General features: G+C 41.5%; 1 protein-coding gene across 1 annotated transcript in view; it reads right to left on the reverse strand.

Moving 5' to 3' along the window:
• The window catches only part of LOC117510257 (trans-Golgi network integral membrane protein 2-like), a 38,557-nt gene extending 25,073 nt beyond the window's left edge, over nt 1–13,484 (reverse strand). The window contains exon 1 of the mRNA XM_034169894.1: nt 13,213–13,484. Coding sequence (XP_034025785.1) covers nt 13,213–13,264 — 52 coding nt within the window. The 5' untranslated portion in view covers nt 13,265–13,484. The remainder of the gene's footprint in view (nt 1–13,212) is intronic.
• Nucleotides 13,485–17,743: the final 4,259 nt, after the last annotated feature.

Consider the following 17,743-nt stretch of genomic DNA (forward strand, 5'->3'; position numbering starts at 1 on the left):
ACACACCCTGGCAAAAATTACGGAATCACCGGCCTCAGAGGATGTTCATTCAGTTGTTTAATTTTTTAGAAAAAAGCAGATCACAGACATGACACAAAACAAGTCATTTCAAATGGCAACTTTCTGGCTTTAAGAAACACTATAAGAAATCAGGAAAAAAAATTGTGGCAGTCAGTAACGGTTACTTTTTCAGACCAAGCAGAGGGAAAAAAATATGGAATCACTCCATTCTGAGGAAAAAATTATGGAATCCAACACATCACTAGTATTTTGTTGCACCACCTCTGGCTTTTATAACAGCTTGCAGTCTCTGAGGCATGGACTTAATGAGTGACAAACAGTACTCTTCATCAATCTGGCTCCAACTTTCTCTGATTGCTGTTGCCAGATCAGCTTTGCAGGTTGGAGCCTTGTCATGGACCATTTTCTTCAACTTCCACCAAAGATTTTCAATTGGATTAAGATCCGGACTATTTGCAGGCCATGACATTGACCCTATGTGTCTTTGTGCAAGGAATGTTTTCACAGTTTTTGCTCTATGGCAAGATGCATTATCATCTTGAAAAATGATATCATCCCCAAACATCCTTTCAATTGATGGGATAAGAAAAGTGTCCAAAATATCAACGTAAACTTGTGCATTTATTGATGATGTAATGACAGCCATCTCCCCAGTGCCTTTACCTGACATGCAGCCCCATATCATCAATGACTGTGGAAATTTACATGTTCTCTTCAGGCAGTCATCTTTATAAATCTCATTGGAACGGCACCAAACAAAAGTTCCAGCATCATCACCTTGCCCAATGCAGATTCGAGATTCATCACTGAATATGACTTTCATCCAGTCATCCACAGTCCACGATTGCTTTTCCTTAGCCCATTGTAACCTTGTTTTTTTCTGTTTAGGTGTTAATGATGGCTTTCGTTTAGCTTTTCTGTATGTAAATCCCATTTCCTTTAGGCGGTTTCTTACAATTCGGTCACAGACGTTGACTCCAGTTTCCTCCCATTCGTTCCTCATTTGTTTTGTTGTGCATTTTCGATTTTTGAGACATATTGCTTTAAGTTTTCTGTCTTAACGCTTTGATGTCTTCCTTGGTCTACCAGTATATTTGCCTTTAACAACCTTCCCATGTTGTTTGTATTTGGTCCAGAGTTTAGACACAGCTGACTGTGAACAACCAACATCTTTTGCAACATTGCGTGATGATTTACCCTCTTTTAAGTGTTTGACAATCCTCTCCTTTGTTTCAATTGACATCTCTCGTGTTGCAGTCATGATTCATGTCAGTCCACTTGGTGCAACAGCTCTCCAAGGTGTGATCACTCCTTTTTAGATGCACACTAACGAGCAGATCTGATTTGATGCAGGTGTTAGTTTTGGGGATGAAAATTTACAGGGTGATTCCATAATTTATTCCTCAGAATTGAGTGAGTCCATATTTTTTTCCCTCTGCTTGGTCTAAAAAAGTAACCGTTACTGACTGCCACAATTTTATTTCTTGATTTCTTAAAGCCAGAAAGTTGCCATTTGAAATGACTTTAGTTTTGTGTCATGTCTGTGATCTGCTTTTTTCTACAAAATTAAACAACTGAATGAACATCCTCCGAGGCCGGTGATTCCATAATTTTTGCCAGGGGTTGTATATTATATATATATATATATATATATATATATATATATACACACACACACACACACACACACACACACACTCAACAAAAATATAAACCCAACACTTTTGGTTTTGCTCCCATTTTGTATGAGATGAACTCAAAGATCTAAAACTTTTTCCACATACATAATATCACCATTTCCCTCAAATATTGTTCACAAACCAGTCTAAATCTGTGATAGTGAGCACTTCTTCTTTGCTGCGATAATCCATCCCACCTCACAGGTGTGCCATACCAAGATGCTGATTAGACACCATGATTAGTGCACAGGTGTGCCTTAGACTACCCACAATAAAAGGCCACTCTGAAAGGTGCAGTTTTGTTTTATTGGGGGGGGATACCAGTCAGTATCTGGTGTGACCACCATTTGCCTCATGCAGTGCAACACATCTCCTTCGCATAGAGTTGATCAGGTTGTCAATTGTGGCCTGTGGAATGTTGGTCCACTCCTCTTCAATGGCTGTGCAAAGTTGCTGGATATTGGCAGGAACTGGTACACGCTGTCGTATACGCCGGTCCAGAGCATTCCAAACATGCTCAATGGGTGACATGTCCGGTGAGTATGCCGGCCATGCAAGAACTGGGACATTTTCAGCTTCCAAGAATTGTGTACAGATCCTTACAACATGGGGCTGTGCATTATCCTGCTGCAACATGAGGTGATGTTCTTGGATGTATGGCACAACAATGGGCCTCAGGATCTCGTCACGGTATCTCTGTGCATTCAAAATGCCATCAATAAAATGCACCTGTGTTCTTCGTCCATAACAGACGCCTGTCCATACCATAACCCCACCGCCACCGTGGGCCACTCAATCCACAACATTGACATCAGAAAACCGCTCACCCACATGACGCCACACACGCTGTCTGCCATCTGCCCTGAACAGTGTGAACCGGGATTCATCCGTGAAGAGAACACCTCTCCAAAGTGCCAAACGCCAGCGAATGTGAGCATTTGCCCACTCACGTTGGTTACAAAGACGAAGTGGGGTCAGGTCGACACCCCGATGAGGACGACGAGCATGCAGATGAGCTTCCCTGAGACGGTTTCTGACAGTTTGTGCAGAAATTCTTTGGTTATGCAAACCGATTGTTTCAGCAGCTGTCAGATGATCTTGGAGGTGAACATGCTGGATGTGGAGGTCCTGGGCTGGTGTGGTTACACGTGGTCTGCGGTTGTGAGGCTGGTTGGATGTACTGCCAAATTCTCTGAAACGCCTTTGGAGATGGCTTATGGTAGAGAAATGAACATTCAATACACGAGCAACAGCTCTGGTTGACATTCCTGCTGTCAGCATGACAATTGCACACGCCCTCAAATCTTGCGACATCTGTGGCATTGTGCTGTGTGATAAAACTGCACCTTTCAGAGTGGCCTTTTATTGTGGGCAGTCTAAGGCACACCTGTGCACTAATCATGGTGTCTAATCAGCATCTTGATATGGCACACCTGTGAGGTGGGATGGATTATCTCAGCAAAGGAGAAGTGCTCACTATCACAGATTTAGACTGGTTTGTGAACAATATTTGAGGGAAATGGTGATATTGTGTATGTTTAAAAAGTTTTAGATCTTTGAGTTCATCTCATACAAAATGGGAGCAAAACCAAAAGTGTTGCGTTTATATTTTTGTTGAGTGTACATATACACACACACACATACACATATACATACACACACACACCCCCAAGTTGGTTCTCGAGATCTACCTTCCTTTAGTTGTCTCCCTGCTCCAACACACCTGAATCCAATGAAAGACTCGTTAGCAGGCTTTTAATGAGCCTTTCATTGGATTCAGGTGTGTTGGAGCAGGGAGACAACTAAGAGTGTCCGGAAGGTAGATCTCGAGGACCGAACTTGAGCACCCCTGCCTTAAATCATTCTTATGTGAGCAAAAGTTTAACCTCAACTTTTCGTTTTCAAATCTACTGCTTTAAAAGATAAAATCTAGGTGAAAAACCTTTTGAATTTGAGGGGATTTTTTGATAGTTTTGTTTCTATGACTGTAGTGTCTTCATGCGAAAATGACTTTACAGCCAGTTACACTCATAAAAAATATTTAACAGGTGTTTTGATTTGAGTGTGGAGTTCAGCAGGACAGTAAAACAATGGAGCTGTGACCATCACAGCCTCATCACTTACTAGAGTGTTCCCTGGAGGTTACATGTACGTTGATACTCTATACCAGCTCTCCAAAGGTGCACTGACAATGAAAGGCAGGTTGATAATGTCATTATCCTCCTGCTACTTTGTTCAGCTAAGTAGTGAGGATGTAAGATGTGTAGCAGTAGGAATTGTGGCTTAAGTCATTTTTCACACCAGCTGTATATGTGCTTGTTACTCTTAAACTGTTACCATTTTACTTTGGTCAACACATTAGATAAAACTTGCTGGCAGGACAAGTGAGATCAGTTGGCTACCTACCTGAATGTCCCCTGACTAGGCCACCAGTTCTGATGCTAACAAGGATTGCTTGATAAGTATGAAGGAGATGATGGATGAAATGCACGCCAACATCATAAGCAGATTCCATTCCATTGTCTCAAAGGCTACCGAGAGAAATTACTGCAGCACTGGTCCCTCTTAAAACAAGAGATACAACAATAGAACGCGAGTGCACATGACTGCAAGATAACAGACGTGCAAGCTAATGTTACCATGCAAATCACTTCGATTGAATTTCTGACCAAAAAATGTGAGGACCTGGAAGGAGATTCTAGATGGAATAACGCCTGTCTGATATGTTTACCAGAGGGCAGGGAAGGATCTTGACCGAGATTGTAGCACAACTCCTGCAGGATTTGCTGAAGTTGGACTCATCGCACCCTGCACTCCAGGCCTGGAGATAGCGAGCCCCGACATCCACTTCTCATTCATGTTAATGTGTCCCAGGTATGGAACATCATTCTTCTCCAAACCAGTGAAAGTTCTCTTATTTTTTAAAAAGGTAAGAAGATTGAATTTCCACAGCAGTGGCTAAAAAAGAAGTTACATAAAGTGAAGGTGGAACTTCACACCTGCCCGAATATTAAATTTGGACTTCTCTATCTAGCAATACTACAATTCACATTACCTATTATGTTTAGCGCTACAGGTCACTTAAAAAAAAAAAAAAAAAAAAAAAAAAAAAAAAAATTCAGTCCAAGGTCTGCCATGCATTAAAGGGAAAACAATAAAAATAATGGTAATAATAATAATATCACCTTTACAAAAAACTGATCCTTTCCATTTTATTTTTCTTCCAAAGTAAACCAATTTTATATTATTACTCAGTTCCAATTATCACAGAACTGTAGGAGTAAAACTAGGATACTCAATGTAATACAGACTGGATGTTTTAGCTGTTAAAAATGTTAGAACATTATTATTAGTCGTAATAGTTAACAGCATGTGCAAAATGCTTTAAAATTTCTTCAAAAGTAGATTTTTATTTTCCAGTCTGTGAGCAAGAAGAAAACCCACACACGAATAAACTTGCTTAATTATGTGTAAAGCACTATGTTAAGTAGTGTTAATTTTGTCACCTGTTTTTTTAATTTAGTCTTTATCTTGTGTCAAATGTCTTTTTGAATTTTAGCCATTCACACACCATTTTTATTTAGTCTGATTTTGGTTGACTAAAAGTCAGGTTATTTTAGTCCAGTTTTAATCCAAAGACAATTCAATGTATTTTAGTCTCGTTTCAGACTTGTGTGTGACCTCTCAACTGGCCATGCGCTTTCTTTTCCTCGCTTCTTCCGACAGCATTTTTTTTGTTGTTGTTTGCTTTTCGCCCACTCTATCATGACGATGAATATGTAAGAAATAAAGTATTTGTTGACTTCTTATAGCTGCTAGCTTGCCAGTGCCTCAATAGGGGGGGTACATGTGTGTTGTAATGCTGTAAAGGGGAGCCTGGTGGAATTGCGCGGTTACAAAGAGTTGAAGTGGTGAAAGTAGATGAGTTTAACTACTTGGGGTCAACTGTCCAACGTAATGGAGAGTGTGGTAGAGAGGGGAAGAAGAGAGTGCAGGCAGGGTGGAGAAAGGTGGCCGGAGTGATTTGGGACTGAAAAATATCAGCAAGAGTGAAGGGGAAAGTCGACAAGATTGTAGTGAGACCAGCTATGTTGTACAGCTTAGAGACGGTGGCACTAACAAAAAGACAGGAGGCAGAGCTGAAGATGATGTAATTCTCTTTGGGAGTGACAAGAATGGATAGGATTAGGATGAACATGTTAGAGGGACAGCTCAGGTGGGACGGCTTGGAGACAAAGTCAAATATTAAAGGAGATAACTGAAACAATCGTTCAAATGGTGAAGCAAGCACCAAATTCGGCAGAAAAACTCCTTTGACATTACTGTTTTGATAAAAACGACTGGCCACTTGAATGTTCAATAGGCAGCCAGGTAGGGGTCAATTGAGGAATTACACAGGGGTCAAGAATTTAAAAAATGCTCCAATCATATTGAAAACTATACCGCATTATTTGTCTGATCATAAAGAGTCCAAAAAGGTATCATTTGGACTTTCGACAACTGAATGTTGTAGAAAGCGCGGAACTCTCGATTTACTGATCGATCTACGTTCCGATCCTCACCTATGGTCATGAGATTTGGCTCATGACCGAAAGAACGAGATCGCGAGTAAAAGCAGCCGAGATGAGTTTCCTCCGCAGGGTGGCTGAGCACTCCCTTAGAGATAGGGTGAGGAGCTCAGTCATTCAGGAGGAGCTCAGAGTCGAGGCGCTGCTCCTCCACGTCGAAAGGAGCCAGTTGAGGTGGCTCGGGGATCTTTCCGGATGCCCCCTGGACGCCTCGCTGGAGAGGTGTTCTGGGCACGTCCCATCGGGAGGAGGCCCCGGGGAAGACCCAGACACGCTGGAGGGACTACGTCTCTCGGCTGGCTTGGGAACGCCTTGGGGTTACCCCGGAGGTGCTGGGGGAGGTGTGTGTGGATCGGGAGGTCTGGGCGGCTTTGCTTGAGCTGCTGCCCCCGCGACCCGACTCCAGATAAGCGGAAGAAAATGGATGGATGGATGGATGGACAACTGAACGTTATGGAGTTATGGGGTAAAAACAGCAAGAATGGTGACAAAGGTCAATTTCAGTTTGTACAGGGGTCAAAAGTTAAAGTTACTCCAGTTTTGGTTAAAAAAAAAAAAAGTAGTCAAAATTATTGGTTGAGCTAATAAGATTAATAAATGGAATGGTTTTGACTGTGTTGAATGCTTGGTCTCCAAAGTAAAGGTCAAACAATGTCGACGTCCATTGGATTCTATAACATGTGACATACGAGGTCTGTTAGAAAAGTATCTGACCTTTTTATTTTTTTCAAAAACCATATGGATTTGAATCACGTGTGATTGCATCAGACAAGATTGAACCTTCGTGTGCATGTGTGAGTTTTTTTCACGCCTGTCGGTTGCATCATTCGCCTGTGAGCAGGCTTTGTGTGAGCACTGGTCCACCCTCTCGTCGTTTTTTTATTGAGAATAAATGTCTGAACGATTTGGAGCTTTGCTGCATCAATTTTTTTTCCAAAAACTGTGAAAGACCTCCAGGTGGACACCGTTCAGAAAATTAATATGGCTTTCAGGGACGATTTTATGGGGATTATACAGATTAAGGAGTGTTACTGCCGCTTTAAGGACGGCCCATAACTGCTGACAGCGCGGCGCGCTCCCAGCGCCAATCGACATGCTCAGACCCCGCTGAAACAACCAGATCATTTCCAACGTGAAGGCTTTGTTGATCCGGGACCTCGTCTGACTTTCACAAAAAGGCAGGAGACGTGGACATCAGCACTTTTTCGGCACATTCCACTGTTACAGGAGTTTTTTTTAATGGAAAGAAAAGCGGAGGGACGCGCCACAGAGCCGTTCATTACGCGGGACAAAACCACCCCGTTGCTGGTCTCACAGGACGGCTTTCAGGTGGATTTCGGTTGCTTTTCAGTCGTGTGATTATCCGATTGTGATTGCGCATGAGCTGGACATGCCCCAACATGTCCTGAAAGGCTTCATCATGGCGTTGCTTTGTGCCATGCGGCTCCGCTGTGACGCGCGGGATTCCTCCACTCCTCTTTCCATGACAAAAACTCTAACAGTGGAATGTGCCGTTCATTTCTAAACTGGACGCTGTCTTGATCCGGTATGTTGTCTGACTAGCACAGGAATTGTGAAAAGACATGGACATCAGCACTTGTTCAGCACATTAAGACAGACGTGCGGAGGAGTTCCGTGCGTCGCGGTGGAGCCACATGGCGCAAAGCAACGCCATGATGAAGCCTTCCAGGACATGTTGGGGCATGTCCAGCTCATGCACAATCACAATCGGATAATCACACGACTGAAAAGCAACCGGAATCCATCTGAATGCCATCTCAAACCGTCCTGTGAGACCAACACCGAGGTGGTTTTGTCCCGCGTAATGAACGGCTCTGTGGCGCGTCCCTCCGCTTTTCTTTCCATGAAAAAAAAAAAAACTCCTGTAACAGTGGAATGTGCCGATAAAGTGCTGATGTCCACGCCTTCTGCCTTTTTGTGAAAGTCAGACGAGGTCCCGGATCAACAAAGCCTTCACGTTGGAAATGATCTGGTTGTTTGAGCATGTCGATCGGTGCTGGGAGCACGCTGCGCTCTCAGCAGTTGTGGGCCGTCCTTAAAGCGGCAGTAACACTCCTTAATCTGTATAATCCCCATAAAATCGTCCCTGAAAGCCATATTAATTTTCCGAACGGTGTCCACCTGGAGGTCTCTCACAGTTTCTGGGAAAAAATTGATGCAGCAAACCTCCAAATCGTTCAGACATTTATTCACAATAAAAATCCGACGAGAGGGGTGGACCAGTGCTCACAGGCGAATGACGCAACCGACAGGCGTGAAAAAACTCACACATGCACATGAAGGTTCAAGCTTGGCTGATGCAATCACACGTGATTCAAATCCATATGGTTTTTGAAAAAAATAAAAAGGTCCGATACTTTTCTAACATACCTCGTATGTTATCCCATAACATGATAACTAAGGATGACACATGGTGCAAACTATTTCTTTTTGAAACCCTATTAACTCAGCCAATAATTTGCACCACTTTTTACCAAAACTGGAGTAACTTTAACCCTCCGGGGTTGATGAGGTCGTATACAACCTCAGAGTTTGCTTTACATTTTCGTGTGTATCTTTTGATCCGTAGAAGCTATCAACTTACTTTGTCTTGCAGAATAAAAGTGAGATTTCAAGCTTTCAGCACATCTCCAGTTCCCAGTTTGGCCCTCCCTAACCTGTGTTTCTAAAGCTCTGAATATGCCTGTCCAATGGCAGCGTGCGCCTTACGCATGTGATGCGTGGTTCTCCAATCAGAGCACAAATACTCATGACAAAGGTTGTTTGTGAACAAGAGAATGATCTGCTTCGACTCTGTACGCTTGTAGTCACTCGGCTGACACTTTTTATGGCTATAAATGTGATCAAATCATGAAAAAAAACGAGCCTATATCAAAGTATATTGTGCGCAATTACACAGGTGTGCTGCACAAACAATAGATATACTACAGAATGACAAACAATATGGTGACAGAAATGACGTCATGAACCAGAAACGGCTCTGGACTTGGTTGCTATGATAAAATAAGGAAGCGTATCCATGCACCCCAGTGCCTTTACGCACAGAACCATCTGATATACTTTTTCTGGGAAGAAGCAAGAATGGCAAAGAAAACTTTCACTGTCCAGGAAGCTTTGCAGCAGATTTTTGATGACAGCGATGTTGAGTCAGGCTCATCGGGTGAGGAGAGTTTTTACACCGACGAGGAGCTGGACTATCTCATGCGTTTGGATCCAGTTGAGGAGTGAGTATCCAAATTATTATAGGTAATAAGAAGTGCAGTAAAACTATTATATCTGTAGTAAATTGTGATAAACAGCAGTGCATTACGTTGTTTTGAGTGTATGTTTTTTTTTTTCTATTTGAGAAGATGCAGTTTTCCCTTGCTCAACAGTGTAAACAATATGAACATGTGCATCTATGCATTTGTTATGTGAACAGACTATGTGAAACTTACATTTTAATGATTTTACACTAGTATGCACACATACACCGTAATGTATGTGTACTGACTGTAAAAGACTGTAGTTTTACTTTGGGAGTTTACTTGGAGCTCCTTTGTTCCTGTCTGTCACACTTTTTCATACCTTTGGCCTGAGGGGATGGGGTACTTAGGTGTGGCCCCTGGGGGATGAAGTCACTTTGTCTTTGTGAGATTACAGTGTAAATGCGATATTGTTATAATAATAATATAATGAGAGGTATTACAAAATACACAAAGTAACTTATTTCTCTTTTCTTTTAGTGATGAGCCACAGGAGCATGTCAGCAAGCGAGCCTCTTATGGGAGAAGGAAGTGTGTCCTGTGCTTGGACAAACTGAACAAGCAGCAATCCACACCATGGAAGATGTGATGTCCCTCTGTGCCTGGTGGCTGACAGGAACTGTTTTTTTGAGTACCACCACACCTAATCTGTCAGGACGAGTGAGTTGTTTTTTTGTTTTTTTGTAAAAAAAAAAAATATTTGTACTTATTCCAGAAATTCAAAATTTTGCACACTGGTCAAGTAGACCTCCACCATTTCAGGTGTGACTTTGCTTATTCATTGGTGTTTAGTGTGTTTTTCCAGTAAAACTTTGTAAGATTTATTTTCTGCCTAAATTTTTCCTTTGCATTTGTTCTATAACTTTTTCTATATTCATGCAAATAGAACAAAGTGTGTCTATTATGAATTCAGATTGTCCTGAAAAAAAGGTATATACTACTTGATTGTGGCTCATAAGGTGTTGTTATAACAGCAAAAAAAGGCCTTAGACCCAGGAGGGTTAACTTTTGACCCCTATACAAACTGAAACGGACAATTTTCAAGATCCCGCTAGACAGTGCCTATGCGCATGGGTGATGATGTCACAACTCTATCCAGTTAGGGAGACGCGGTTACTTTCGATAACAAGAACTGTCAAAAACAAACTTTCTTGTTTGTGGTTGGAGTTGTGTGGCGGTAGGAATAGCCTGTTGAATGCTTGAATAATGATGTCAGTCGCACAAAGAAATCAAATAACAGTGAAAAGATGTTCATTGCACTCAGAATGTTGGTATTTTAGTCGTTGAACTTTCCTAACAACAAATGTAAAGCCCGGGTCGCACGGCACTAATGAAGTACACCAAAGCTAAAACAAAATAAGAAATCTGGACCTTACGTTGTCATCATTTAACCGGCATCCAGCTTTGATCAGTCAGCCACTCCGTGAGGCATAACAACCGGGAGTGACTATTGACCCAGTGGCTGGGCACCCACAGTTGAAGTTTGCTATTCGCCTGGCTACTGTCTCTCTGGCCGGTGTGAGGGGTTCAGCACTCCCCTCACACCGGGACTACACTAACGAACAGTCTCTGAAAGAAGCTCCTCTTCTGTTTTTTTGGATGACAGTCAACAGAACACTAACGGTACGGGAATTACACAAAGGATGAGGAACCATCAAGACAGAAAGCAAAACAAAATACAGATGATGTGAAGTTGTTGTCAGGATTCATACAGGAACGAAGCTGGACAAGGGTTAAATGATGTCTCTGAAAGTCAAAGTAAGTCCAGATTTGTTTCATTTTGGCTTCAGTGTCCTTCATTAGTGCCGTGTGACAGGGGCTTTAGATCCATATTTACCCCATTGCAGCACTCTCTCATTTTATGTGGGGTAACAACGACGACAACAAAATTACTTTCCGATACGGCGTGGAATTCGCCTCCAGGGGCCATTTCACTCCCTGTAAATTTGACAGCTGAGCAGGTGTTTCTAATGACGCCAAACACTGGAGGCTCTCGGTTTCAAGATGGCGGCGGATCTTGAAAATTGTCCATTGACCTCTGCCACGATTCTTGCTGTTTTACCCCATAATATTCAGTCGCAGATACTCCAATCTATACCTTTTTGGAATCTTTATGATCAGTTAAATAATGTGGTATAGTTTTCAATATGATTGGAGCATTTAAATTTTTGACCCCTGTGTAATTCCTCAATTGACCCCTACCTGCCTATTGACCACTCAAGTGGCCAGTCATTTTTATCAAAAGAGTAATATCTAAGGAGTATTTCTGCTGAATGAAGTGCTTGCATCACCAATTGAACAAATCCACTGTCAATATTCTGTTATCTGCTGCATTAAGAGAGGCGAGATTGAGATGGTTTGGACATGTGCAGAGGAGAAACCCAGGGTATATAGGGAGAGAGATGCTGAGGATGGAGCCACCAGGTAGGAGGCCAAAGAGGAGGTTTATGGATGTGATGAGGGAGGACATGCAGGTGGTTGGTGTAACAGAGGAAGATACAGATGACAGGGTGAGATGGAAATGACTGATCTGCTGTGGCGCCCCCTAACGGGAGCAGCTGAAAGAAGAAGAAGAAGGTAAAAATAGCGAACAATGGATATTGATATCACAATTAATCAGTCTCTGGTAACCAGACAAGCTCTGAACAAGTATCTCAACCATGCCCATCATGTCATCAACTAAATGTGCCAAACAATGAATAAATAATTCACAAAACTCTCATTTTAATTTCCTGCAGTTTCAGTTAAATTCATTATCGAAACTTTGCTTAATTTATTATCACCCTTCAGCTACCTATTTTATAAACGCTAGAACCCGTGAATCCCCAGGGGCAACACGCTAGTCAAAATATAATTACAGATTCTGTACTGGGCTAAGTTCTGGGCACCCTCGGTTTTTTATTTAAAAAAAACAATCTTGTTAAACAGAGCAACAGAAGAACAAAATGACAAAAGCTCAAATGTTCACACAACAAAATTAGACTTGTTTCGATTTTTTGTTTTTCAAAAAGTAAACCGATTACCAGTTTTCATTTATTTGTCGGTGGTCCGCATTTTTTTAACCTGACAACAGGAGCCGTCACTGCTGATGATGCCTCAGGAATAAAATGATTGAAAAAAAAAAACCCGATTAAATACAATCTGATTCTCATAAATTAGAGGCATATAACCTAAATACATAAATGTTTTTTCAATGATTAAACGTGAATATTTAATTACTGCATAAGGTTTCATTATTTGCGTCACTGTAACGCGGAAAGAGGCGATTGTTTTCATAATGCAGCTGCACTGGTTGAACCGGTGTGATGGGGGAAAAAAATAATCAAACACACTGACAGAATTTAACATGACCAGAGTTCAAGATGACGTCTTCAAATGACGCGTTTTGTCCATCCATATCAGAAAGGTCGTGATGATAAAACTGAAACAATGTTCCGGGACTTTTGAAGCCTTTTGCTTCGCCGAAAACCGTTTGCTTTTGCAAGCTGGAAAACTACAAACCACTAAAACTGTTACGCCTGGTGATCTACACCTCTCTCGGGAACGCTAATTCCGTCTTCACAGATCGTGTCTGAGTTTCAGACTTGAATTTTCGTTCGATTACACTTTTCCGAGTTCCTCGAACGCAGCACATCTCTCCAACAATACGCTTAAACCACAAACATGACAACTTCTTACCTTCGAAGCAATAACACAAAAACAGCGCGAGCAGCAAGAAAAATGTCTTCATGACAGCCAGTCTTTAAAATTTCTTTTAAAGAGAAATAAACTGAGCCACATGCACTGACAATCTGGCAGGTTTGACGATATCCTGTTCATGCTTCCGTGTTCACTGGGCTGCGTACCATGTCACTCATTTGTTCACTACTCCCATTCATTACGACCTAGTAAACTCAACGGTTGGCTACATAGTGAACAGCAAGGGTAAGGACGTAAAGTCAATTAAAAAAGTAAACTACAGTGTACTAGAAACGGTAAACTTAGGGTGGATTTGTTTTGTTGGTTAGCTATTGGGTTTAATGAAACCTGAAGCATGATTCAGTTTGCGGCCAGTAATAATTTACAGATAGTGAAGCGTCGTGCGGGTTAAACGGCAATGTCAAAGCATTAAGATTCGTAAATAATTCACGGTGTCTGTTGTAGGAACTTAGATTTGCAATTTTTTTTTTTTTTTTTTTTAGTTTTTAATTACAATGTGTAAACACAGAGGTGTCGAAAAAACTAATTTGGACTGTTCAAACCATACGAAATTACCGTTCCAACTAACACCTCACCATTCATTACAAACACAAAGTATATATTTCTTTGTGTTAAATTCGTGAAGCCTACATGAACACTGGATCAAAGCAGTGTTCATCAAACAGTATCTGTTGCTATTTTCCTTTGTGACCAACAGATGTCGCTAGGTGGAAACATTTTATATCATTTCGACCCTTTACCACTTGCTTCATTCTGCTTCATTCATTAATTCATTTTCTGTACCCGCTTACTCCATTTCAAGGGTCACATGGGGGCTGGAACCTATTCCAGCAGTCATCGGGGCCAATCCTGGACAGAACGCCAGTCCATCTCAGATCCACTTATCAACTTTTTTTTTTTTTTTAATGCCTATTTTGACTATTATTATAGACACCCGGTGAGAGCAGCAAAGAAGAGAATTTCATTGCACAGGGAAATACGTTTCTTACTGTACATATGACAATAAACCTTTTGAACCTTGAACAGACAAGCGCATTCTTACTCATAGACACACCGATGGTCAACTTAAAGTTTCCAGTTAACCTAACCCGCATGTCTTTGGATGTGGGAGGAAGCCGGAGCACCCGGAGGGAATCCACGGAAACCCAGGGAGAACAGGACGCGTTCCCAGGGCCTTCGCATTGATACAGCTTTTACTTATTATACCAACGAAGCAGGGCGGAGGTTATGTTGTCACACCTGTTTGTTTGTCTCGTTGTGAACAGCCTGTAACCCATAGTTTTTCATATATCGATATGACATTTTTACAAAGGATTCATATCCTGATAGGCAAGAACTGATTCAATTTTCAAGGTCAAAGGTCAAAGTCAGGGAAAATTGGAAAAATCTCTATCCTTTAACATTGAAGGAATTTTCAATTGTCAAAACAAGATAGAATTTCTTTCATATATGAGAACGTTGTTCATCCATTAACTATCCAGCAGGTGGCAGACACATCTATGGGATATTACATAGACAAAACAAAGTTGCTGTTTCTTGTGCACCAAAGTTCTCCATATTTGAAGGTGGGGTTCCCCCCCCCACCTTATATGTTATTTTAATTTGGCAAGTTACAAGATGATTTATTCTTTTTGAGTTATTGCTTATACAAGCTGGCTGGGATGGACTAACGCCCTGTGCATTATAGTACACACGCTGTAAGCCTGCAAATAAGATGAACGCCTCTAAGATTTTGGAGGATTGAGCACTAAAAATTTATGTGGCCCACCAAAGAGACCTGGTGAAAGAGGACAGGTGGCGCAGAAGTTACATTAGTGTTTTAATTTACTGTTTGTGTTTTAACTCAGTGTAACTAGTAGTTGTTAGCAACATCTACTGCGTTAGGCAATGTTAGCAGCACCAGCTGATAAACAATACCTTAAGCCAGGGGTTTTCAAAGTGTGGGAGAGTGAGCCCCCCCTCCCCCCAGAGAACAAATGAATAGCTGCGCCCCACCACCACCACCATCACCACGACACACATACACACAATTTCAACATCTTTGTGTGTTTCTTTTTATTCTTTTACACGTTAAACACATTTTAAATATATTTGTGTTTTTAAGGAACTGTCTATGCATTTACACATTTTACAGCCTTTGTAAACATTTTAAACATATTGTTAAAGAACTTGTCATAGCAGGGGTGGTGGCCAAGTGGTTAATGCGCTTGGTTTCAGTTCAGAAGGCTCCGGGTTCAAATCCCACCCCTGCCACATTTCTCCATGTAATGTGGAGTTGCGTCAGGAAGGGCATCCTGCGTAAAACCTGTGCCAATTCAACATGTAGATCCAACTTGGATTTGCTGTGGCGACCCCGAGTGCAAACAAGGGAGCAGCCGAAGGGACTTACTTACTGTTAAAGAACTTGTCATACTCGGCCATGATCACAGCTTTGGTTCTTTTCCCTCTTTGTTTTGCCCATTGTAGCGGGATGAAAGTCCCGGGTCCCAATTGAAAAGACATTCCCACTAGCTTGGCTAACATGGGAGTTCCCCTTTGGTTGGCCTGGTAGAGGAATGGTCTTTTGTGCGAGCCGCGTGGGTTCGATCCCCACCGTCATCCCAGCCACGAAGGTCCTGCTGCTTCACCCATCATTGGGCCCCAGCTTTGCTTTATTAGTCGTTTATTTTCATCATGTGTTTATTCTATGTTCCATTTTGCTTTGCCACTTTTTCTTTTATACTTCTGCCATAGTTCAGTTCCATTCTAGTTCTGCCAGGTTGTGTTTTCATTGTTTATCATTTAGTGGTCATCTGTTTATTTTTGATCTTCTCATTTCTGTTATTTTCTGTTGTACTTTAATATCAGATTTTGCTTTGTTTATTATTTAGTCTTTGCTTGTTGATTTTGTCATCTGGTTATCTTTATTGTATTCTTCAGTCATTTGTCAGTTCCAGTTTAGTTTTGTCTTAATGTTTACGTTCTTATTTTTCCCTGATCAGTTCTCATGCTCATGTCTGATTTTAGTTCCTGTTCATAGTAGTATTATATTCTGTTTTAGCTCTGTTCATTGTTCCCTGTTATTCCTCACGCCCAGCTTATTATGTTGACTCCACACCCTGCACCTGCCATTGTCTTTTTCCCTCACTGTGATTCAGTCTGTTTAGTGTTTCCATTCACTCACTAGATTGTTCCTCACATGCACCAAATTAACACCTGCTTCACATCACCCTGATTTGTTTGCTCCTTATTTAAATCATCACAGTCTCACAGCTCACTGCTAGGGCAAGGCTTAGGCTGGGTCACTGTGGGTTAAACAGTGGGCTGCATGTGCTTGGGAAACATCCGGACGGTTGCTGTCATTTTTGCGGCGTCTCTGAATCTGTTCTTCATGTGTTAATACAATGCCCTTTGTACGCACAGGATAGAATGGTTATGTTTAGTGGTTTGACAGATTTGGGTTATAGTACCTTTTCCTTGAGGACATTACTAGGGCATGGAGCCTCCCCAAAGGAGAGAGCGAATTTGGTGCTTTGTTTTTTAAAAACTTGTGGCTTGTATTGGAAAATATAGGAGTGCTGTCTCTATCCCGTTGATGTTTAATAGGTGTTCTGTGTCTTATGACCTGAGGGGGGCAGCAATGCATTGAACATGCTTAGCCTGCCAACAACCAAGAAGAAGCTCGTTGCCAGTTTGTTGTTGCTTCTTGCACACATTCCAGCTTTTTGTTCTCATTCCTGTTTTTGCGAAGCCATGTACCGATTATTGCTCTGTTCTCCTCAACCACACCTCTTGCCTTGTCTTTGATTACCGTGTTTGCGCGTGCCTTGGCCCCTGCTTGTTCATGACTGCATTTTTGTTCGACCCCAATTGTACCTCTGCTCCGCTGCTTGACCACCTGTGCACCGAACCTAAGCCTGGAATAAAGACCATGTTTTGTCCTACTCCTACGCCAAGTCTGCGAGTCTGCTTTGCGGGTCCAGTTGCTACGGTTGCCGGACATCAGTACGCCCTGACAGAACTTTCTATTCTTTCATACATTTTACAACCCTTTTCAAACATTTTAAACATGTTTTTTTTAAAAAACTTTCTACTCTTATATTTTTACCTTTGTCATATTTCAAACATTGTTTTTTTAAACATTTAAACATTGTGTTTTTAAATGTCTTTGACATAAATAACATTTTAACATAAATAATATTAAACTTTTATACATATTTAGTCTCTCCTCTTGTTTAGTGTGAACAATGAGTCTGGGTCTTTGACGTGGCTGATGTGAGGATGCGCTGTGGAGAGGAGCAAACAAAGATCGTCCTCAACTTTCTTCTTTTTTTGGTTGCCCCAATCTTTGTCTTCTCACTGGTAGATTTACGCACTAAAAATGTATCCATTTTGCTCCTGGCATGTTAGCTAACAATGTTTTCATTTTCCCTTTTTCCCCTTCTTTTTGTTGGTTAACAGTGTTTACAGTTGTTTACGCCAAACAGTGTTTATGCCCCACAGTTTGAAAACTACTGCCTTAGGTTGTATT

This window comes from Thalassophryne amazonica, chromosome 5 (genome assembly GCF_902500255.1).
Source record: "Thalassophryne amazonica chromosome 5, fThaAma1.1, whole genome shotgun sequence".
In the NCBI taxonomy this organism is placed as follows: domain Eukaryota; kingdom Metazoa; phylum Chordata; class Actinopteri; order Batrachoidiformes; family Batrachoididae; genus Thalassophryne; species Thalassophryne amazonica.